Here is a 20560-nt window from a genome sequence, read left to right as displayed (position 1 = left end):
AATTTCGAGCAATTATATTTTTTAATATCTTTTTTAATATCTCTTTTAATATATTTGTTAATTTTCCTAATTAAATATATTTCAATATTTCTAGTTTTATTGTTTTCACACTGATCATAAGAAATTCTGTCAAATTAATTTGCTGAATTGAATGATTAGCTTTTTCTTATTATATATTTTTAAGTTTTATGTTTTTTTTATTTTTTTTTCGTTGAGATTTAGAAACACAACCTTTTCTTGTTGTTATGTTTGTATAGGCATATTTTACATGATCATATGTTTTGAAATTTAATTCGTTTCCATATTTTCCCATTTTATGCCAATACCTTTATCATTACAACTGGTTTTATGCACACATATATATGCTAGTATAAAAATATTTGAGTATTATAAATTATTTTATGTTGCCATATGTGTGATCGTAGTTTTAGCACATATGCATGTGTGTATGTGGTCAAATATATGCATTGCGATCTTATATCATTAATTTCGTATGGTAGTATAAGTTTCATATGTATCTATATCTTAGTCCCAAATGTGAGGGAATATCATAGGGTAAGAATAAAGTAAAAATAAAGTAAAAATGTAGGAATTATTAACAAATGCATATATATATATATATATATATATATATATATATATATATATAATATGGGTATGCCTTTGCACAATGGACTAATTTTATTCCCACTTCGCAAACATTTTATTTTACAAGTTGCATATTAAAAATGGAACATTTTAATGTGGAAAATAAATATCCACCAATATTCAGTTGTATGGATAAGGTGGAAAAAAATTAGTAGCAAAATATCGAAATACAATAAAAATAAAAATAAAAATGATGGAAAATAAAATAGACAAAAATTATTAGGTAAAAACAGAAAAAATTAAAACAATATAATAATAACATATGGAATGTTGAATAAAATTGCAATTTATTTTTTTCTATTGATTGTCCATATTAATATTATTTCACTTGTTAAATGATTGAGCCAAAACATAAATATGTTTGTGATTTAAATTGAGGTAAGCAAATTTAAGCAGTTTGGTTTTAAAGGCCTTTTCATATTTTTATTTAAACAAAATTATATATGCACTTGTAGAAATATTATTATATAAAATATTTTTTAATAAAATTTAGTATATTGACATAATTCATATAAAACTAATTTTATTGGAAATTCATATGTTATTTCTTCTTCTTTCATCAAGCAACATGAATTGGTGAAAGTGTATATAAATATGGATAAGTTATATGATTATTTATATTTCTGTTTTCTACAAACATATATAAATATTTATAACAACGCTCAAAATGTGGTATAGGGAACAGATTGGAAAAAATATATTCTTAAAATGTTTAGAAATAAATGTCAATAATATAACGGAAAAAAAAACACATATTTAAATACAGTTATTATAATATTATACACTTGGTATTTTGTAACTTATCATTTTTTTAATGATCCAAAATTTGGATTAATTAAGAATAAAAGGAAAAAAATATATAAATATATAAATTTTTTCGAGTATACAAAATTTATCAAAAAATGGATTGCACACTTTCGAATATAAAATATACATTTATAACATTAAAATCATTTTTAATATGAACGGCAATAAAATATAGAAATTAAAAGCCAATAAGCTAGCTTATTTTATATTTCTAATTTTATTTTAAAAAGCTATATAGCCATAAAAAAAAAAAAAAAAAAAATACAAATAAAATAATTTTATTATTAGAACGTTCGGTATAGCTATTCCATTCCTTTATTTTTTATTTACTATTAAAATTGTACTCTTCATGTTTTTCTATTTAGTTGAAAATATTAATTTGTTTTATTACCCTGAAATTTGTATTTCTCTATATGATGCAAAATATTTATGTCATTTGCACTATATTTTATTATAGCTAATAATTTGTCCTTACATTATTATGCTAATTATAAAGAACATTTTTTATATCCTCCTTCAATATGTTATTGTTTACATTTTTTTTATCATCTGTATATTTATTATAAGCACTAGAACGTGGGAGATAACCATCATAATAATTGTTATTATTTTTGGAGCTATCATTTAGGTTAACATACGCATCGTATAAAGATTGAATATTAAGATTAATACGAATATTTTTATTAGAATTGTTTGGTTTAACATTAGAAGGTTTATCCATATTATTATTATTACTATCAGTAAAATCGCTTTTATTAAAATTGGCATTAATATTATCCATATTTTCAACACTCTCATATTCATTTTTTACATTATTTGTATTATCATTTTCATATATCGACTCATTTTTTCCCTTGCATAAATAAATTTCCTCTTCTTTTTGGGAATTTTGAAAATCATTGGATGTCTGGACACTATCGTATAGTTTCATTTTTGTTCCGTCAAAAGGGCTTACCGCATTTTCTGTATCATTATCGTCATTATTATTTTCATCCTGATCACTTTGTTCATTAGCACTCATGAAAGATATATCATGATATGAAATGCCTTTTCCAGAATTAGTTAAATGCAATATGTTGTCATTTAAGTTGTTTTGACTGTCTTTGAAAATGACAGATTTTTCAGAATCTATTTTTTCATTATTAATAATATTAGATTTGTTATTTCCATGATCTGTATTTATGCAAAATTTTATCTGAGAATTTGGGATGCAATTTGGTTTATTTGCATTTGAATTATTTTCATGAATTCTGCTATTTTGCATAAAATCTTCAGCTTTTAGTGAATCATTACTTTCTTCTATTATTTTGCAATCATCTCTTTTCACGTCTTCATTTAATGGTAACTTGTTTTTATTAGAATCATTACCACATAAAATGTAACTATTAAAAATCGATTTTCTATTATTATTATTATTTAAATTGTGTTTTAAATAGCCTTTGTGGGCTTTAAAGTTATCATTTTTGCATGCATCAGTTTTGTATTCGAATTTGTTAAATTGTGAATCGTGATATTTGGATTGAAACTTTGTATCCTTATATTTTGTCTGTTTCATTTCGTCACATGCTACGACATGATGTGTTACTTCCATCGTATAATTACCATGATATATATTTTTTGATTCGTTGTTAGGTTTTTTATTACTATTGCTACAACAATTTTCGGATATAACAACATGATCTAAAGTATTATCAAGTTCATTGTCTGTAATCACATCATTGCAATTAGCAGAAAATGAATCATTTGTAATAATCGAATTATATTCAGATTTGTTATCTTCTTCATTTTGTCTGGTAATATAATTACCATTGTTATATTTTATATTATCATTTTTAATTTTTTTATTGGAGCCATCTATAAAATAGGGATTAATTTGAGTATGAGTAATACCGTGTTTGTTTCCAATAAGATCTTTACAAGAATCATCAGGGATCTTATTTTTATTTTTATCACGGATATCATTCAAATTTTCGCCACGTTCTTTGCTTGGATTGGTGTGTTTGCTATGACTACTGGCCCGAGTAGTAGCACAATCTTCTTCATCTTCATACGGATTATTATAATCGGTTTTAGAGCTAAGGTGAACATAGAAACACATAAAATAATTCGGTGATGGGAAATATAAAAGTTTTGGTTTCAAATTTAAGAGTAAAAATTGCTCTTTAAAAAATTCATTTAGTTTTTGATTTAATTTATATATTTCACTGAATAAGATTATATTTTTTGATAGTTCATTTGTTGAAGTATCAATATTATGATTTTTATTTTCTGATATATTTTCCCAAAAATGATCTAATAAAGTATTAAGAAATTCACAATTTTTATAAATAAAATTATAATTTTTAAAATCATTAAATATATCAAAATATAATAATATATTTGTATATGATTCTATTAGATGGATTTGTAATTTTCCTTTAATAAAATTAATATTATTTTCCGTTTTTCTATTATAAAAATTTATTATATTTATATTTTTTATAAGTGCATCTATATTACTTAAAGCAAGCTTATTAATAGATTCAACATATTCAGAATATTTTTTCATATAATTTTCTTTAATAATATTTATATCTAATGAATGCAAAATTGTATATCTATTTTTTTCGTCTTGTTCAGAATTTTCTTTATCCAAAGTATTATTTTGGGAACTAACATTTTGGTCATTATTTGAATCATTTGTATTTATCATTTTATCTACATTTAATTTTTTTCTTATTTTTCTAACATTTTTTTTATTATTTTTCCAATTTTGTTCATCATTTTCTTCTATAATTTCTTTATTATTTTTGCAAATTTTTGAAATAATTGCAGATATATTTTTTATTTCTATTTTTCGTTTTTTATCACTATATTTTTTGTTTATAATATTAGGCATAGATATATCATTATTTGTGTTATTGTCAGTTTTTTTTATGTAATTTAGTTTATTATTATTATTTTTGAGATCTTTTGGATTGTAGTTGTTTATATATTCATTGCTAATATCAGTATTGCAATTATTATTCTGTGATGGTTTTCGTATATTTTTTTTTTTACTATTACTTTGTTCATTACTAAAATGTTCATAACTATTTTTATTATTATATAATTGTGAATGTTGGTAGAATTCGGTTAAATTATTATTTTTTTTATGGATAAAATTATTAGGAATTTGTTTTTGTTCGAAATCAAACCCTGATTTATTTTTGCTTAGATTTATTTTTTGATTCAAAGGATTATTTTCATTAGAATAATCATAACAATTATTTTTAATATAATTACTATCTTCATTATAGTTATTATAATTGGGATAGTTAGGTTGCTTATTTATATCGAATTTTGGAGTGATGTTCATAAAATTTGGAGTAATGTTCATAATATTTGGAGTACTGTTATTAGTATTATACGATTGGATATTCATTCGTTTTTCCTTTAAAAGACACAAAACATTTTCTAAAAGATCAATATAATAATCACATTTATCATTATTTCTATCTATTAATTTGCTAATATTTCGTATGAAACGATTTTCTGGGCTTATATTTTCATATGCACCATTTTCACATTTACCATGATTTAAATTTAAAGGAAAGTTGTTATCATTATTATTTCTACTATTTCTACTATTTTCAATATGATTTCCATTCATATAATCTTCAACACTAAAATTTCTATTTATATAGGAATTTTTTTCATCATGGTCATATATATTTTTATTAATCATTTCATTGACAGATGATAATGAATTAAAACCATCACTTGCTTTATCTACATTATTGTTATTTAACTTATGGATATTTTTTAATATATTATTATATTTGTCAATAAAATTTGGTGAATTTTTTTTTATATTATTTTTAAATATATATTTGTTTTTTAAATTATTTGAAAAAGATGATGATTCGGAAACTGATTTATTTTTATTTAAATTTTTTTTCTTATTATTGTTTACATTTATATAATTCGTATTCTCATTGCATGAATTGCTATGATTGTATTTTTCTTCCATATATAATATATTATTATTATTATTATTATTATTGCTAGTATTGATCGATTTATTGATATTACTAATTGAATTAGCAACTGTTACATTTGTGTTAGATGTGCTATAATTATCGTCTTTAAAATTTCCATTTCTCACACTATGTATACTATGTATACTGTGTACACTATGTACGCTGTGTACACTATTTACACTATGAACATGTTTTATCTCAGTTGGTATTTTGAGAGGTATCTGATTAAGATTATAATGATTATTTATACCAGTTGAAAGTTTGTTAATATTATTTACCTTGTTTATTTCTTTATTAAATTCACAAGTAAATCCAATATTAGTTTGTTTCAATTCATGTGTATTATCTTCATATGTTGAAATATCATTAATTCTTTTATCACAAATATTTTGGCTATTTTTATAAATTCCTGCATGCTCACTATTAATGTCACTATTTTGAGCTGTGTCTGTGTTTAAATGGGGTAATGATGATTCATTTTTTTCCTTTGAAATATTTTCGTTTTCTTTATTTAATTTATTATTAGCATAAATATATGAATTTTTTGTTTTATTATTATCACTTTTTTTAGAATAACAATTATTAATATACAATTTTTCAACATTTCTAATATTATTCCTATATTTTTCAGAAGTAGATAATTCTGAATTTTTATAGGAATTTACGGTTGAAATAGAATTATTACATTGTTTATTTTCTTCATCTAATTCAATAAATTTATTAAAAATATGTTCCATGTTTTTTAATAATGATTCAGGTATTTTTTCTTCATGAGCAAACTTATTAAGCATATCTTTATTCATGCGAATCAATTCAAAACATTTTGAAGATTTGTACTTTTTATTGTCTAATACATTTTCATGGATAAATTTTTCGTTATTATTTTTTATATCTGTTTTATTTAAATTGTTTAACTTGTTTTTATGATTACATTTAGATAAATTTGAATCATTATTATTTATTGGAATATTTTTCTTAATGTTTATATCATTATTTTGTTTATTTTTACTTCGACGTCCAGTACCGATTGTTTTTCGAATATTGCTATTGCACATACCGGAATCATGATTATTTTCGATGAAACTATTAATACTAACATTGCTACTAACATTGCTACTAACATTGCTGCTCATATTACTGCTCACATTGCTACTCACATTGCTACTCACATTATTATTTATATTACTATTTACATTATATACTTTTTTTTTTTGAGGGTCACTAGAATTGTCCACAATATTAGTAGCAATTTTATTGGCACTCCTTTTATGCTTCTTTCTAGTAGATAGTGAGTTGGGATCTTTCATTTTATTATTTTCTTTTATTTCCCAAGTAACATTATTTTTTGAGGGAACATTGAAATATTTTTCTTTATAAGTATAATCGGAAAAATTTAAAGAATTTTGATTATAATTTTCATCTTCACTTGGATAGTTATTTTTCAAATAACGATCATGGTGTAAGATCTTTTTATTTTTCGTTTTATAATTTTTATAATCATCAAAAAAATCATTTTTATTATTATTACTATGTATATAATAATCATCTAGCGAATAATGACGCTTGATTGTATCATCTTCTTCATTAGTGTTATTACAAATGTTTATATTTTCTGATTTTCGATTTTTTCTAATATAATAATTATTATCTAAAGAATTTAATACATTATTTTTATTTTCAAAGTTTGGAATTTTGTTTTTATTTAATTTGTTAGATACAGAGATTATGCTTTTTAAATGTCTTCGTTTTTTATCATAAGTATTACTATCACTTTTTTGTGATATATCATCATTTTCATCTGTTGTGAATTTATTTATGTTATAAATATTATTATAACATACACTACTATCATCATTGCTTTCATTTTTTTTTTGTTTATTAACATTTATATTAAATCGATTATATAAATTACTGTTATATATTGTTTCTGAATTAGTATCAGGAGTTAAATTAGAATCAACAGATTGTTCTAATCTAGTCATGTTACTATTAATATGCATACCATATGATATATTATTTATTAATTTGTTAGGTATTTGATTGACCTCATTTTCTATATTTTGATCATTACTATTTATTGAATTATCTATTTTTAATGTTTTTAATTCTTCAGTTAATTTTAAAGCAGCTCTTCTTGCTTCTCCTTTTAAATTTACACTTAAATTTTCAAAAGGCTCCCATGTATTATCATCACTATCATAATTTTTCCATTTTATTAAAAATTCAAAATTATCTAAATTATCACTTTTTTTTTTTTTTTTTTTCGAATCTAATTTATATCTTGCCATAATAATTTTTTCAACCTCAAAAACTTCGGTATGATCTGGTTCACCAATTATTGTAACACTAAAATCTGAACTATAATCATCATCAAGCATTAGTTTTATTCTACTTTTTCTTCGTATTTTTCTTGAGCCTTTTTTTCGTTTTTTTGAAGCCACTTCAAATGGCGTATTAATAACATTATAGCAATCTTCCATCTTTCCCAAAAAAGCGGTACTTTTATATGCTTATAAAATGCATAAGCAAGGAAAGATAAATATATATACATACATATGTGTCAATATATTTATATAACTAAATTCGTATATACCCATACAAATATGTTAACTACATATTTTGTACATTTTTATACGTATATAATTGCACATATGTATATATATTTACATATGAATAAAACAAATTCATTTTTATAGATCATTTTCAAATTATCACATACGGATGGAAAATGAAAAAGTATCAAAAAATTTCATTTAAAAAAATTCATAAATCAACCATGAAAAGATAATATACTAAACATAGATTCTGCTATATAAATATGCATATAAAATACATATATATATATAAGATGATGGGGGAAGATATTTCTTCATATTTATTTATAAATAGGTGAAAAAAATATTATATATATGTAACTTCTATGCAGACTTGTTATATGGAAAGTCTGCCTTTAAACTGCAGTAAAAAAATATATTGGTAAATTGAGGTATTTTAATAGCATATTTATATATACATAATGTTGAAATGTATGAACATAAAATAACACAAAGGTCTTTCCTATCTCTTACCATTTGATAACATGCTGGATATGTATATCAAAAATTAATAAATAAAAACAGATGTACGTTTTATTAATTCTTAATATTTCTAAAGTGGTGAAAAAAAAAAAAAAAAGACCATCTTGGATAAAGCTATTTTTTTTGCACGTATATAATGTACAATCAAATCATATATTCAAAACAAAACAAAATTTTTCGTTAATAAGGGGGTAAAAACTAAATAAAAAATGTATATATATATATATAAAATAGCGTCTACATAAGTTTTATATTTAGTAACTACAATACAAAAGCTCATAATACAAAGTATTCAAATTAAAAGTATCAAAATATATAATAACTTTTTTTATACGGTTTCCAAAAACTAATAATATAAAAGTTATTATATTTTAGTTAATATATTAAAACAAAAAGTAAAAAAAAAAAAAATATATATAAATATATATATATATTGCAATCATGTTCATTATATCCATATAAATATAAATATAATGATTTTATATGTATATTATGGTTTTATATACAAAGTTGTTATTATATATAAATATGTACAACTAGGCATATTGTTCTTAAAATTTGCTAAATTCTATAAACATATGTTGTAATGAACATAATTCGTGCAATGATTATTATTAAAAAACATAAAAAATATATATTATTTGAAATATATACAATCTCTATTAAAAAAAAAAAATTATTAAAAAAAAATATTATATATATTAAAATCACATAAACATTTATAGTATCTCATCTTAATATCCTTTTATATGTAAAAATAGAGATTTAATATAATAAAGTAATGAAAAAAAAAATTATTATTTTAACTATTGTTAAAAAATATATTATAATACGTTTTATAGATAAATATATATGCGTTGAGGCGTTTTTTTTTGGCAAATTTTATTCGTCGTTTCTATTAATATTTTTGACTATTTTTTTTTTTTAATTTTTGCATGTTATATACAAAAAAATATATAATAAAAAAATTATATTTATTTGTATTCTCAAGTACAATCACAATAAATATAAAAAAATATATATATATTGGAATTTTCTTATAAATATAGGTTCGATTTATATCAATAGGTATATATCACTACAAATGGTATTATAGTGTACTCAAGACGCTAAAAGGAAATAATATATAATTAAGTTTGGGATTAATAAATATTTGCACTTTCCCCCAAAAAAAAAGAAAAAAAAGAAAAAAAAAAAAAAGGGTAAATTTGGTTATAATAATGGTGTTAATCCATTTTATGAAAGTTTTAAAAAAACATAGAAATGAATGCCAATATTCTTATTAATAATGGTTTAATTTTAAAATAGCGTATATAATATATGCATAAAAAAAAATAAATATATTTTCTTATTTTTGTGGTGAATAAATTTGATAACTATTTTCACTAGTATGAAAATATTTTAAATGTAGTAAATATATTTACTTATAAAAATACATAAAATGATATTATTTCAAATAAATTGTTTATAAAAAATAAAATAAATAAAAAAACGAAACAAAAGAGAAATAAATAGCGTATATAATATTCAATTATAAGCGAATTAAAAAAAAAAAAAAAAAAAAAATCACACACAAGTTTTCGAAGTATAAATTATATAGATATATACATAGATATATGTATATATATATATTATAAATAGATTGGGCTAATAAACGCCTTTTTATTTTGGGGCTTTTGTGCTTATATGTATAAATATATATAAAGGTGTAGGGAGAAAAGAATATAAAATGAAATATGAGAAACCATTTGGGAACAATGATAAAGATGGTAAAAAAAATGAACACAATTTGAAAAGTTATAATAGAGGTAGTAGCAAACGATATTGTAATAATGAAGAAAATGGAGGATATAATAAATTAGGATATCATAATAATAGGCCACATGTAAATAATAGATATAGCAATAAATTTGATTCACAAAAAGGGAATAGTATGTACTTTTCTCAAAATGGAAAAAAAAACAATAATAATGAAATAAATAATAAAACAATAGATAGACGAAATAATAAAAATAATGATTATAATCGTTCCTCTTATAAAAAGGGAATAATAAATGACAAAAATAATAAAGGAAAAAATTATTCTCACCCTCATAAAAAATATATAAGATCAGAAAAACAATTCAAACAAAAATTATATAATAACAATAATTATAATTCAAATAATTTTGATAACAAAAATAAATATGATGAAAATTATCACGAAAATTATCATGACAATTATCATGACAATTATCATGACAATCCTAGTAATATTAATATAAATAAAACAAAACAAGAAAATATAAATATAGAGTTAAGTAATTTACATAGAGATCTTCATAATTTATTATTTAATGCATCGAATGCAAATGAAAATGATAAAAATAACGACACATATGATGATCATATATTGAATAACATAAACAATAATAGTGCAATAAATAATAACACAGAATATAATGAATTTTATAATTCTTCCATAATAAAAAGTAAAAATGATGTTAGCAAAAATGATGATAAAACTGGTGGAACATCTTTAAATCTGGAATCGCAAAATAAAAGTTCTAACAATAGTGTCTTAAATACATTATCTATTTTAAGAACAATTCCATTTAAAACCTCGGGCAGTATTAAGGATAGCAATAGCAGTATTAGTGATAATAATAGTGATATAGAAAATAGAAACTCAAATTTTTCCCCAAATAATCATGATAATAATATGGAAGGGTATGAAAATGGCAAATATATAAAAAGTAATTTCGAAAAAAGTAATTTCGAAAAAAATAATTTCGAAAAAAATAACCATTTTAATCATGGAAACACAACAGTTAATAATCGAATAAATGATGGGCTTGTAGGTAATTACATATCAGGATATAATCAACAAATAGAACATAAAAATATGGATAGAAATATTTCGATAGGAATACATAATAAATATGGTTCAAATGGGCATGAGTTTTTTCAAGATTCACCATTTTATGATAATGATCACAGTGATAGTAGTAGCAATATGGGTGAGAAATTAACAGAACATAACAATTTTTATAATCGAGATAAATATGAAAATAATAATGATAAAACATATTTTGATGGAAAAATAAATTTTAATGATAATATATTTCCAGAAACTCAAATTAAAGAATCATTAAAAGTATTAAATACATTACAAGTTGATATCGAAAGGGTATGTTGTTATATAAAACATTTTTCTGATCCTCCTGATAAATTATTTAAAGTTATGAATGAGGTTTTTCTTGATAATACAATATTATTAAATTCAAAAATTGCAATATTTTATGTTTATAATCATTTAATTCAAGAATTACGAAATAATTATCGAAATAATTTTGATAAATATATTTATATAGCTAATAAAGGACTAGAAATTTTTGTTATACCAATATTAAGACATATATTAACAGAAGAAGTGAAAAATATTGAAATGATAAATAAATTTTATCGATGTATATCAATATGGAATGAAAGAAATATATATAGTAAATTTATATGTGATCAATTAATAGCTTTACAAAAAAATCCTCAAAAAAAAATCGAAATAAATATAAAAAACATAACAAATAAAGCTCATACATTATTATCAAATGAATTATCTAATTTTGTTCCATTAAATTTTATTTTAAAAATGCCAAGTATTAATAATGAACATAAAAAGGCATTAAATAATGAAATAATCAAATCGTTATTTATAAACCCATCAAAGGAAACATTAAAAAATTTAGACAATAAAAATATTGAAGAAGCATCTAAGATGTCAGATAAAGTAATGAGGATGTTTGGTCAAGAATTAATTTTAATTAATTCTCAGATTTTAGAATTGGCTTCTCTAATTAATGATAATAATGACTGTTTAATTAAGTTAAGAAATTCTATGGATAATTTAAAGAATTAAATGTGGATAAATAATATACCTATGGGGATATGTGTATACATTAATTGTTTTTAACGATCTCTTATTCGAATTATTTTTATTTGTTTTTAAACACTATATTATATGATTTTCCTATTTGTTTTTTTGTTTTTATTTCAAGTTAAGCTTTGTGTAATATATTACCCTATGCTTTTTTACTTTTTCATATCTTATATTTTTAATTTTTTTTAAGTTGCTTTTATGCAAATTCAGCCAATTTATTATTCATATACAAAATGTGATATATCACACATGCACATTTATTCTTAATATTTTTTAATTTTTTTCGGAAGCAATTTATTAATGTGTCATATTCAGCAATATGACTCGCTAATTGGAAATGAAAAATTAAAAAATTAAAAAATTAAAAAATTAAAAATTAAAAAATAATAAAGTTATAAAAAAATAATAAAGTTATAAAAAAATAATAAAGTTATAAAAAAATTAGTAAGGACCGGTACGGATTATGTCATACATGCTAAATTTTGATGAGCACTATTTCCACGTTCTACGCCATTCCCTATAAAAATATAAAATAAAATTAAAGAAATTATTAATTTTTAACAATATACTATTTTATATGTATATCTATAGAAATGTAAAAAATATGGAAAGACAAGAAAATAGTAAATAGGTTGAAAAAAAGGGGGATAAAACCGCAAACAGTTCCAATGTACAATATCGTGTGTAGAGATGAATTAATTTTTTTTTTATATTTTTATATTTTTTATATTTTTATATTTTTTATATTTTTATATTTTTTATATTTTTATATTTTTTATATGCTTGTATTGCTTACGATGAGGCCATCTGGATGTTTAAAGAATAGGCCAAAGACCTTTTCCATAGTTCTCGAGTATAATCATCAAACATTATTATTTTAATTTTTTTTTCCGTCGATTTTTTATGCTCGATTTTATAAATAAGAGAAATAATAGACTCACATTTGTTAATAAATTTGATCATACTTAAATATTCATTATTATATTTATGTTTTATATTTAAAAAAAACTGATTTGCAAACATATATCTTTTATTATTGTAAGTATCCGAATTGTTTGTTTGGTCTAGACTTACACTTTTATTATCTGTTGTAGTTATAGATGTCGTAACATTTGTTGATAATATTTGGTCATTTGTATAATCTGAGTTAGAATGTGAATATATATTTTTGGCTGTATTTGTAATTGCATATTTTCTAGCAAATATTGTATTTTCATCATTAATAATATTAGCTGTCATTCCTATAAAATTGTTTAGGAATATTTTTTCATTTATAAAAATATTATTTTTTTGTTGTTCTTCATCACTATCTTTAATTGATTCAACATAAAGTTTTATATCATTTTTTTCTTCATCAATAAATGGACTTAAAAATATCCAATTTTTAAAATTTAATTTGAATACATATAAATGATTTTTTGTTAAGACAAAAAATAATAATATTTTTTTTTTTTTTTTATTTATTGATATATTTGTTCTAAATATATTACATTCTTCTTCATTATTAGATTGTGTATCAGAATTATCAGATTCTTTTAATTTATTTGAAAAATTTGTTACTTGAGAATAATTTGAATCATTTGTATTATCATAATTAGTATCATATTCTTCTGATGTTTCATATTCATAGATATTTGTAGAGTTATTTAAATTGTCTTGTCTTTTTTTTATTTTGTTTTTCTTATTTTGTTCATAAATTTCATCTTCTTTTATTTCTTTATAGGCAAAGGATGTTATAATAATATTATGAACGTTCATATAATTTTTTAAATTATTTATAATTATAGTATCTTGAATTATATCTACTCTTGTTTCATAGTTAGAACCCGATAAAAATTGAGAATATAATATAATTTCATCTCGATAATATTTATTTATACTAATAAATATATCATATGATTCATATGGTATATTTTTATCAAAACATATATTACCCAAAACAAAAAAATTGTCATTTATTTTACTAATACATATTCGTGTTATATCTTTATATTTTTTTTCTGAATAAATAACTAATTTTGTAACCTTAAAATCGGTTATATTACTTTCAAAATTATCTGGGATAAAGACTAAATAATATTTATCAAATCCGATAGCCAAAAAATACCATTCTATAGCTGCAAAAAAATTGAGTAAAAAAAAGAGGAGAATACGAACCAGTTGAACAAGACAAACAAATAATATGTATAATAGGGCCAAATAAATATGAAGTGAAAGCTTTAAGTACGGTTTCGGCCTTACCGTTGTTCCTGATATATATAACCGGAGATATGTGGTATATCTGTGTGGGGCGTTTATTTTTTTGGGATAAATAATTTTGTAAAAGTACTCGTAAATATATAAGTTTGTGATAAAAAAATATCGAATGAATAAGAGATTTCCTAAATAATATTTTGTGAATAAATTTTTTATAATTTATAAAATATAAAATAAAATACTTAAGATTTGGTGAAAAGCACATTAAATATGAAATAGTATGTAAGGTGTAGAAAAAAATAGTGTGTATATAATTGAAATTTTTTTTGTGATATATATATGATTTATATTCTGATCCATGATGTATATTATTAATATATATAAATAAATAAAGTAATAATAAAATGTTATTTTTATAAAAAAAATTATATAAAGAACAATCAACACACCATTTTTGTATTTCATTATATTGTGAAAATTGTATATATATAATTTTTTGTGTAAAATAATAAAATAACTGACATAATTCTGAAAAAAAATATTGATATTGATCTGATATATTATATTCATTATTTCGAAGTTTTTTAATAAATTCTTTAGATATTAATTTTAAATAATAACAAAATATATTATAAAAAATTAACATGTCCATTGATTCAATTGCTCTTACATTTTTTTTTAATATTTCATTGTATAAACGAAAAAAATGTGCATAAACATTACAATCGTAAAAAGAGCATTTATTTAAAAGATTTATAAAAGCTTTTAAAACATTGTTTTTTAATAAAAATTCTTCTAATTTTGTATAAAATTCAGTGTCTATATTATTAATGATAATACTATAAAATATTCTGAATGAACAATCTAAAATATACGATTCATTAATTTCACCTTTGCTACTATTAACAAATAATCCTCTTTTGTTAAATAAAAGAATATTAAAAGTTTTTATTTTCGGTTTATATATTACTTCTTTATTAAAATTTAATAATTCAGATGATATTTTATCTAGTACGGTTACGTTAGGATCGGACGATATGGATGATTCAGATGATGATTTACAATCTGTATCTATATTTTCTTCATCAATAATAAACGAATTTTCGCCATTACTAATAAACGAATTTTCGCCATTAATAATAAACGAATTTTCGCCATTAATAATAAACGAATTTTCGCCATTAATATATTTACTGTCCATATTATGAGAAACGTCGTTTTTTACATTGCTAGACATTTTTTTGGATACATTGTTTTCAATCATTTTACTTTTATCATCATCAATAACTTCATTTTTATCATCTTTACCCAAATTGTTGTCATTTGAATTTTCCTCTTTTATTTCATTAGCAAAATTCATATATTGCTCTTTTTTGGGGCTTTTAATTTTTTTTTTTTTAGGTTTAGATATTTCAAACATATTATCCAAATTCGATTCAATTTCGTTGTCAACTAATGAAATATCAAATGTTTTAGTAAAATTATTTTTTGATAATTGTAAAAAAAGTTTTTTTTTTTTTTTATGAATATTTTGTAATTGTAGAACCAAATGTGTGTAGTGTGGATTATTATCTTTTTCCTCATGTTTAAAATTTGTAATGATATTTTTAATTTTTTTTTCTTTTAATTTTAAATGATATATTTTCTTTTCATATTCTAATTTATAGTATTTTAACACTCCAGGAAAATATTGTTCTTTTTGTTCTTTTTTTAAATCTAAAAAAATATCATCTTCAATAAACATAGTTAATAAGGAAAATAAATTTCCTATATATTGATTTAAAAAAATAGACAATTGTTCTTTACAATCTTTTCGATCTATATCACTCATTAATAAAAAATATTTTAATATATTTTTTTTATTCCAATGTTTATCTTCAAGATTACATAAATCAAATATATTCATATTATTATAAGTTTTGAATTGGTAAAAATATCCACTAAATATATCACCCATATTAATTAAAAGACGAAAATAAATTTTTTTATTTTTTGATACATTATTTTTCATTAATATTTTAAATATATTTTCAATATTACAAGCCCAAGTTCTTTCAATTAAAATATCATAATTTATATTTTCTTCACTATATAAACTATCTTCATTTATTACAATATTATTAAAATAATAAGATATTGATGGATTTCGAATAAAATTTCGTAACTCAATAATTTTTGAGCATATACATAACAATTCCACTGTTGCTTTGTTTAAATCTATGATGTCTATTTCATAAATATTATCAAAATTTTCATTTTGATTTAATATACATTTACTAACTCCAATAAACATTTCCATATCAGAGTTGTCATTATTTTTGAGAAGTGAAAAATTTGCTTTTCTTTGTAATATCAAATCATGTAATAAAAATTCATTTACGATTCGAAATATGTTAATAATTATTTCTTTAAAATTATAATCATCTAAAATAGTTTTAATTTTTTCATTTATGATTATTTTTATATATATTTTTATACAATAGTAATATATTTCTCTCCATTTATTATTTATAGTAATATTTTTTTCATTTAAAATATAAAATATTTTATATATCTCTACAAATTTGTAATCTTCAAAAGATAACTGATAAATAAATTTTAACATACGAATTATTATGTTTTCATTTTTTTTTTCTAAAAAGGAAAAATAATATAATACAAAGATTTAACAAATGTGTAAGCAAAATTAATTATGTACAGTGTAGAAAATTATATAATAACAAAATGAACTTACCTAAACATGCAAATAAATATTGATTTATGTTACTATTTCTGAGTTCTTTTTTTACTTTTATAGAATATTTATCTAATTCTTTCTGAAAAAAAAAAGAAATGATGTCTAAAATTGATTTGACAATCTCAAATAAATAATTCTCTACATTATCATCAGAATCTTTAAAATAATTAAATATATTATTATATTTATTTCCAAATAATAATGGCATTAATATTTTTAAATTGTTTGTATTCTGTAATATATATTCAATATTATTATTATATGTTTCTTTATTTTTTAAAATTAATAATAATCCTCCTAAACTCCCACTTAAATAATAAGGGTTATTTATATCCATTTTAATTGCAATCAAAAATAAATCAATAATATGCATAGTGTTACAAAGTTCGACTAACGTATCTTTACTAAAATTAGAAATATTATTTAATGTTAAAATTATTAAATTAGAATATATAGATTTATTCTGAGAAATATTTGCTTCACCTATATTTATTATTTCTTTAATTTTTTTAAAATATAAAGTTATATGTAATTTTTCATTTATAATCATTTCACAATGTTTAAAATAATTTCCGCATAAATTACACACAGTCAGATAGACATCTTTGAGGTAATTTGGAACATCATCAAAATCATCATCGCTATATTTTTTCATTTCTTTGATAAGAATCTGTAAGAAAAAAAAAATGCATAAATTTGTATGGAGCAATGCAATTACAATTATATATATATGATCATTTAAAAAAGTTAAAAATAATTGGGTGAAAAAAAAAAAAAAAAAAAAAAAAAAAAAAAAAAATTTAACTTTTAATAATCCTTCATCATAGGATATTAAGCATATTTCCTTATCTAAAGTGCAAATTGATAAAAGCTTCAAAATATGTTCATTAAATGAACTTTTTAATATTCTTATAATTTTATAGATACATTTTTTGAAACTGTTTGCTATGATTTTGTCCTGGGGTAATGAATTCAATCCAACAAATATATTATCTATGGTTTGCTTCTAAAAAAGGAAGATAGAAAAAATCGAATGAAATAAAACAAAGACAATATAAATTATTATATATTTTGAAAAATGTGTAACATATATAAATGTGTGTTACCTCCGAAGAATTGAGGATAACCGATGTGACTATTTCCTCTAAAGCAGAACAAATAGCGATTTTATATTCATCATTTATAGCTAAATTACATAATATGGTTAATATTTTTATGTTAAAATTATAATCATTAATAAATATTAGCTTTGAAATTGCATATATAAATGTATTTCTAGAATCTTCATATTTTTCTAAAACAATTAATATTCGATCTATAATTTTATCAATAGTCAATTTGTTCTCCTTTGCTTTATTCTCCTTTTTTTTTTCATTTTTTTTTTCATTTTTTTGTTCGTCTTTTTGCTCATTTTTTGAAAAAAATGACTTTCGAAAATCTATTGGATCCTCATAACACAACGTTGCTAACTCATCAAGTATGTTTACATATTTCCAATAATCATTTTCATTTTTAATTATTTCTTCTATCAAATTTATAATATTTTGACTGTGACTAAAATTATCATCTTTTTCTTCGTTTGAAATATTTATGTTTTTTAATATTTTTTTAATCATTAGTTATAAATTACACATTCATATTAAAGGATTTATCTTCATTTTTATTTTTTTTCTTCTACATATTATGAATATATATAAAAATAAATAATCAAAATATACATCTTCTATATTCTAATTAATTATAAAATTATCTTTATAATTATACTTAATATAAGTGTATATTTGTGTATACTTATATTAATCTTAGTATATCATTTTTTTTTTTTTTTATTAATTTTTTTTCCTTGATTTTTTCTTTTTTTTTGGGGGGGCTGGTATACATAAAATTTTGTCATTATATATGTTTTGGTTACTTTTGGAGCTACTACTTATATTTATTGGATCGGAATATTTTTCATTTTAGAGATTTAAAAAAAAAGAATTAATTAAATGAAGAATTATGAAATATTTCATTTTGGTATGTGTAATAAAATTAAATAATAATGATAAAAATAAAAAAGTAGAGAGTTACACATTTCATATATTTACTTGTTATTTTCTATACATGCATAAATTTTTGTTAAGTTTATTGAAAATATTGTGTGCAAAAAGAGAAATATATAAATAAAGTGGAAAAAAAAAAATGGAAAATTTTACATATTTAGACCAAATAAAACATAATTCATATTGAACATAAATAATTTGATTTTAAAAATGTAAAGGAATTATAGTATGTCTTAAAATGAAAGAAAAATTATATAACATTTCAAAGTGGCATTGGCAAGTGACATTTGCAAAGTGGCTTTTACAAAATGGCTTTTACAAAAATAATGAATGTATATAATATATTTGAAATTTTGTTAAATCTGTAAAAAAAATTAATAAATGATAACGTCGGTTATAAATATAGTGCATTTTTTAATAAATCGAAAATGGAGTATAATATATGGCAATAAATATAAAACACTGAATTTCAAATTTAATCAAAATGGATAAACAATTATGCATAACACAATGGCAATCAAAATTTTGATAAAATAGGGATATATAACGACAATAACACAATCTATATATATACAATAAAATAAGAAATGTAAAAATGAACATAAAAGATATGATCTTGAATCAGTAACACATTTTAATAAGGCTCATAAAAATTGTAAAAATATCAATGGTTATATTAATTTAGGGAATACAACGGAAAACACAAAAAACGAAAAAATATTACACTGAATTGTAACATAAAATGAAAGTATGTTTATATCAATTTGAAGACAATGATGATAAATTTGTTTTAAAATTCAAATTTAGACTTAATCACAAAAAGTTTTCCTTTTCGTAAAGCTAAATTGATTTTTATTTTATTTGACATGTTAATAAAAAATGGGGATAATAATGATATAATATATTATAAATATGAACAAAAAGCAAAATAAAAATAATAAAATTGTAAAATTAATTATTTAAAAAATATATATATTTGTTTTTTGAAAATAAAAATTAAAATAATTTTGTATCCAGTGTTCCTGAAATACACAATATAGTGATATTATTTTTTTTCGTTGTGTAAAATCTTATGATACATAAAATTATAAAAAAAAAGGAATGAATATAAGAATAATTATTTGTAGAAAAAAAAA

At 20.5% G+C, this 20560-nt stretch overlaps 3 protein-coding genes across 3 annotated transcripts; 1 reads left to right on the top strand and 2 right to left on the bottom strand.

The window, feature by feature from the left end:
* Nucleotides 1-1939: 1939 nt before the first annotated feature.
* On the bottom strand, nt 1940-7936 carry PY17X_0909700 (erythrocyte membrane protein; the record flags this gene model as incomplete). The annotated part of the gene is made up of 1 exon (XM_718719.2): nt 1940-7936. The coding sequence occupies one exon, from the start codon at nt 7934-7936 to the stop codon at nt 1940-1942; it is 5997 nt and encodes a 1998-aa protein (XP_723812.2).
* Nucleotides 7937-10262: 2326 nt separating this feature from the next.
* Nucleotides 10263-12428, top strand: PY17X_0909600 (uncharacterized protein; the record flags this gene model as incomplete). Its single annotated transcript, XM_720909.2, has 1 exon — nt 10263-12428. One exon carries the CDS (start codon nt 10263-10265, stop codon nt 12426-12428), a length of 2166 nt encoding a protein of 721 aa, XP_726002.2.
* Nucleotides 12429-12941: 513 nt separating this feature from the next.
* On the bottom strand, nt 12942-18998 carry PY17X_0909500 (conserved Plasmodium protein, unknown function; the record flags this gene model as incomplete). The annotated part of the gene is made up of 6 exons (XM_022955929.1): nt 12942-12966; nt 13246-14566; nt 14691-17279; nt 17380-18052; nt 18188-18388; nt 18489-18998. The coding sequence occupies 6 exons, from the start codon at nt 18996-18998 to the stop codon at nt 12942-12944; spliced, it is 5319 nt and encodes a 1772-aa protein (XP_022812142.1).
* Between the last annotated feature and the right edge of the window lie 1562 nt (nt 18999-20560).

This window comes from Plasmodium yoelii, assembly GCF_900002385.2.
Source record: "Plasmodium yoelii strain 17X genome assembly, chromosome: 9".
Taxonomy (NCBI): domain Eukaryota; phylum Apicomplexa; class Aconoidasida; order Haemosporida; family Plasmodiidae; genus Plasmodium; species Plasmodium yoelii.
The sequence above is the reverse complement of the archived record's forward strand: the minus strand, read 5'-3'. Positions and strand labels throughout refer to the sequence as shown.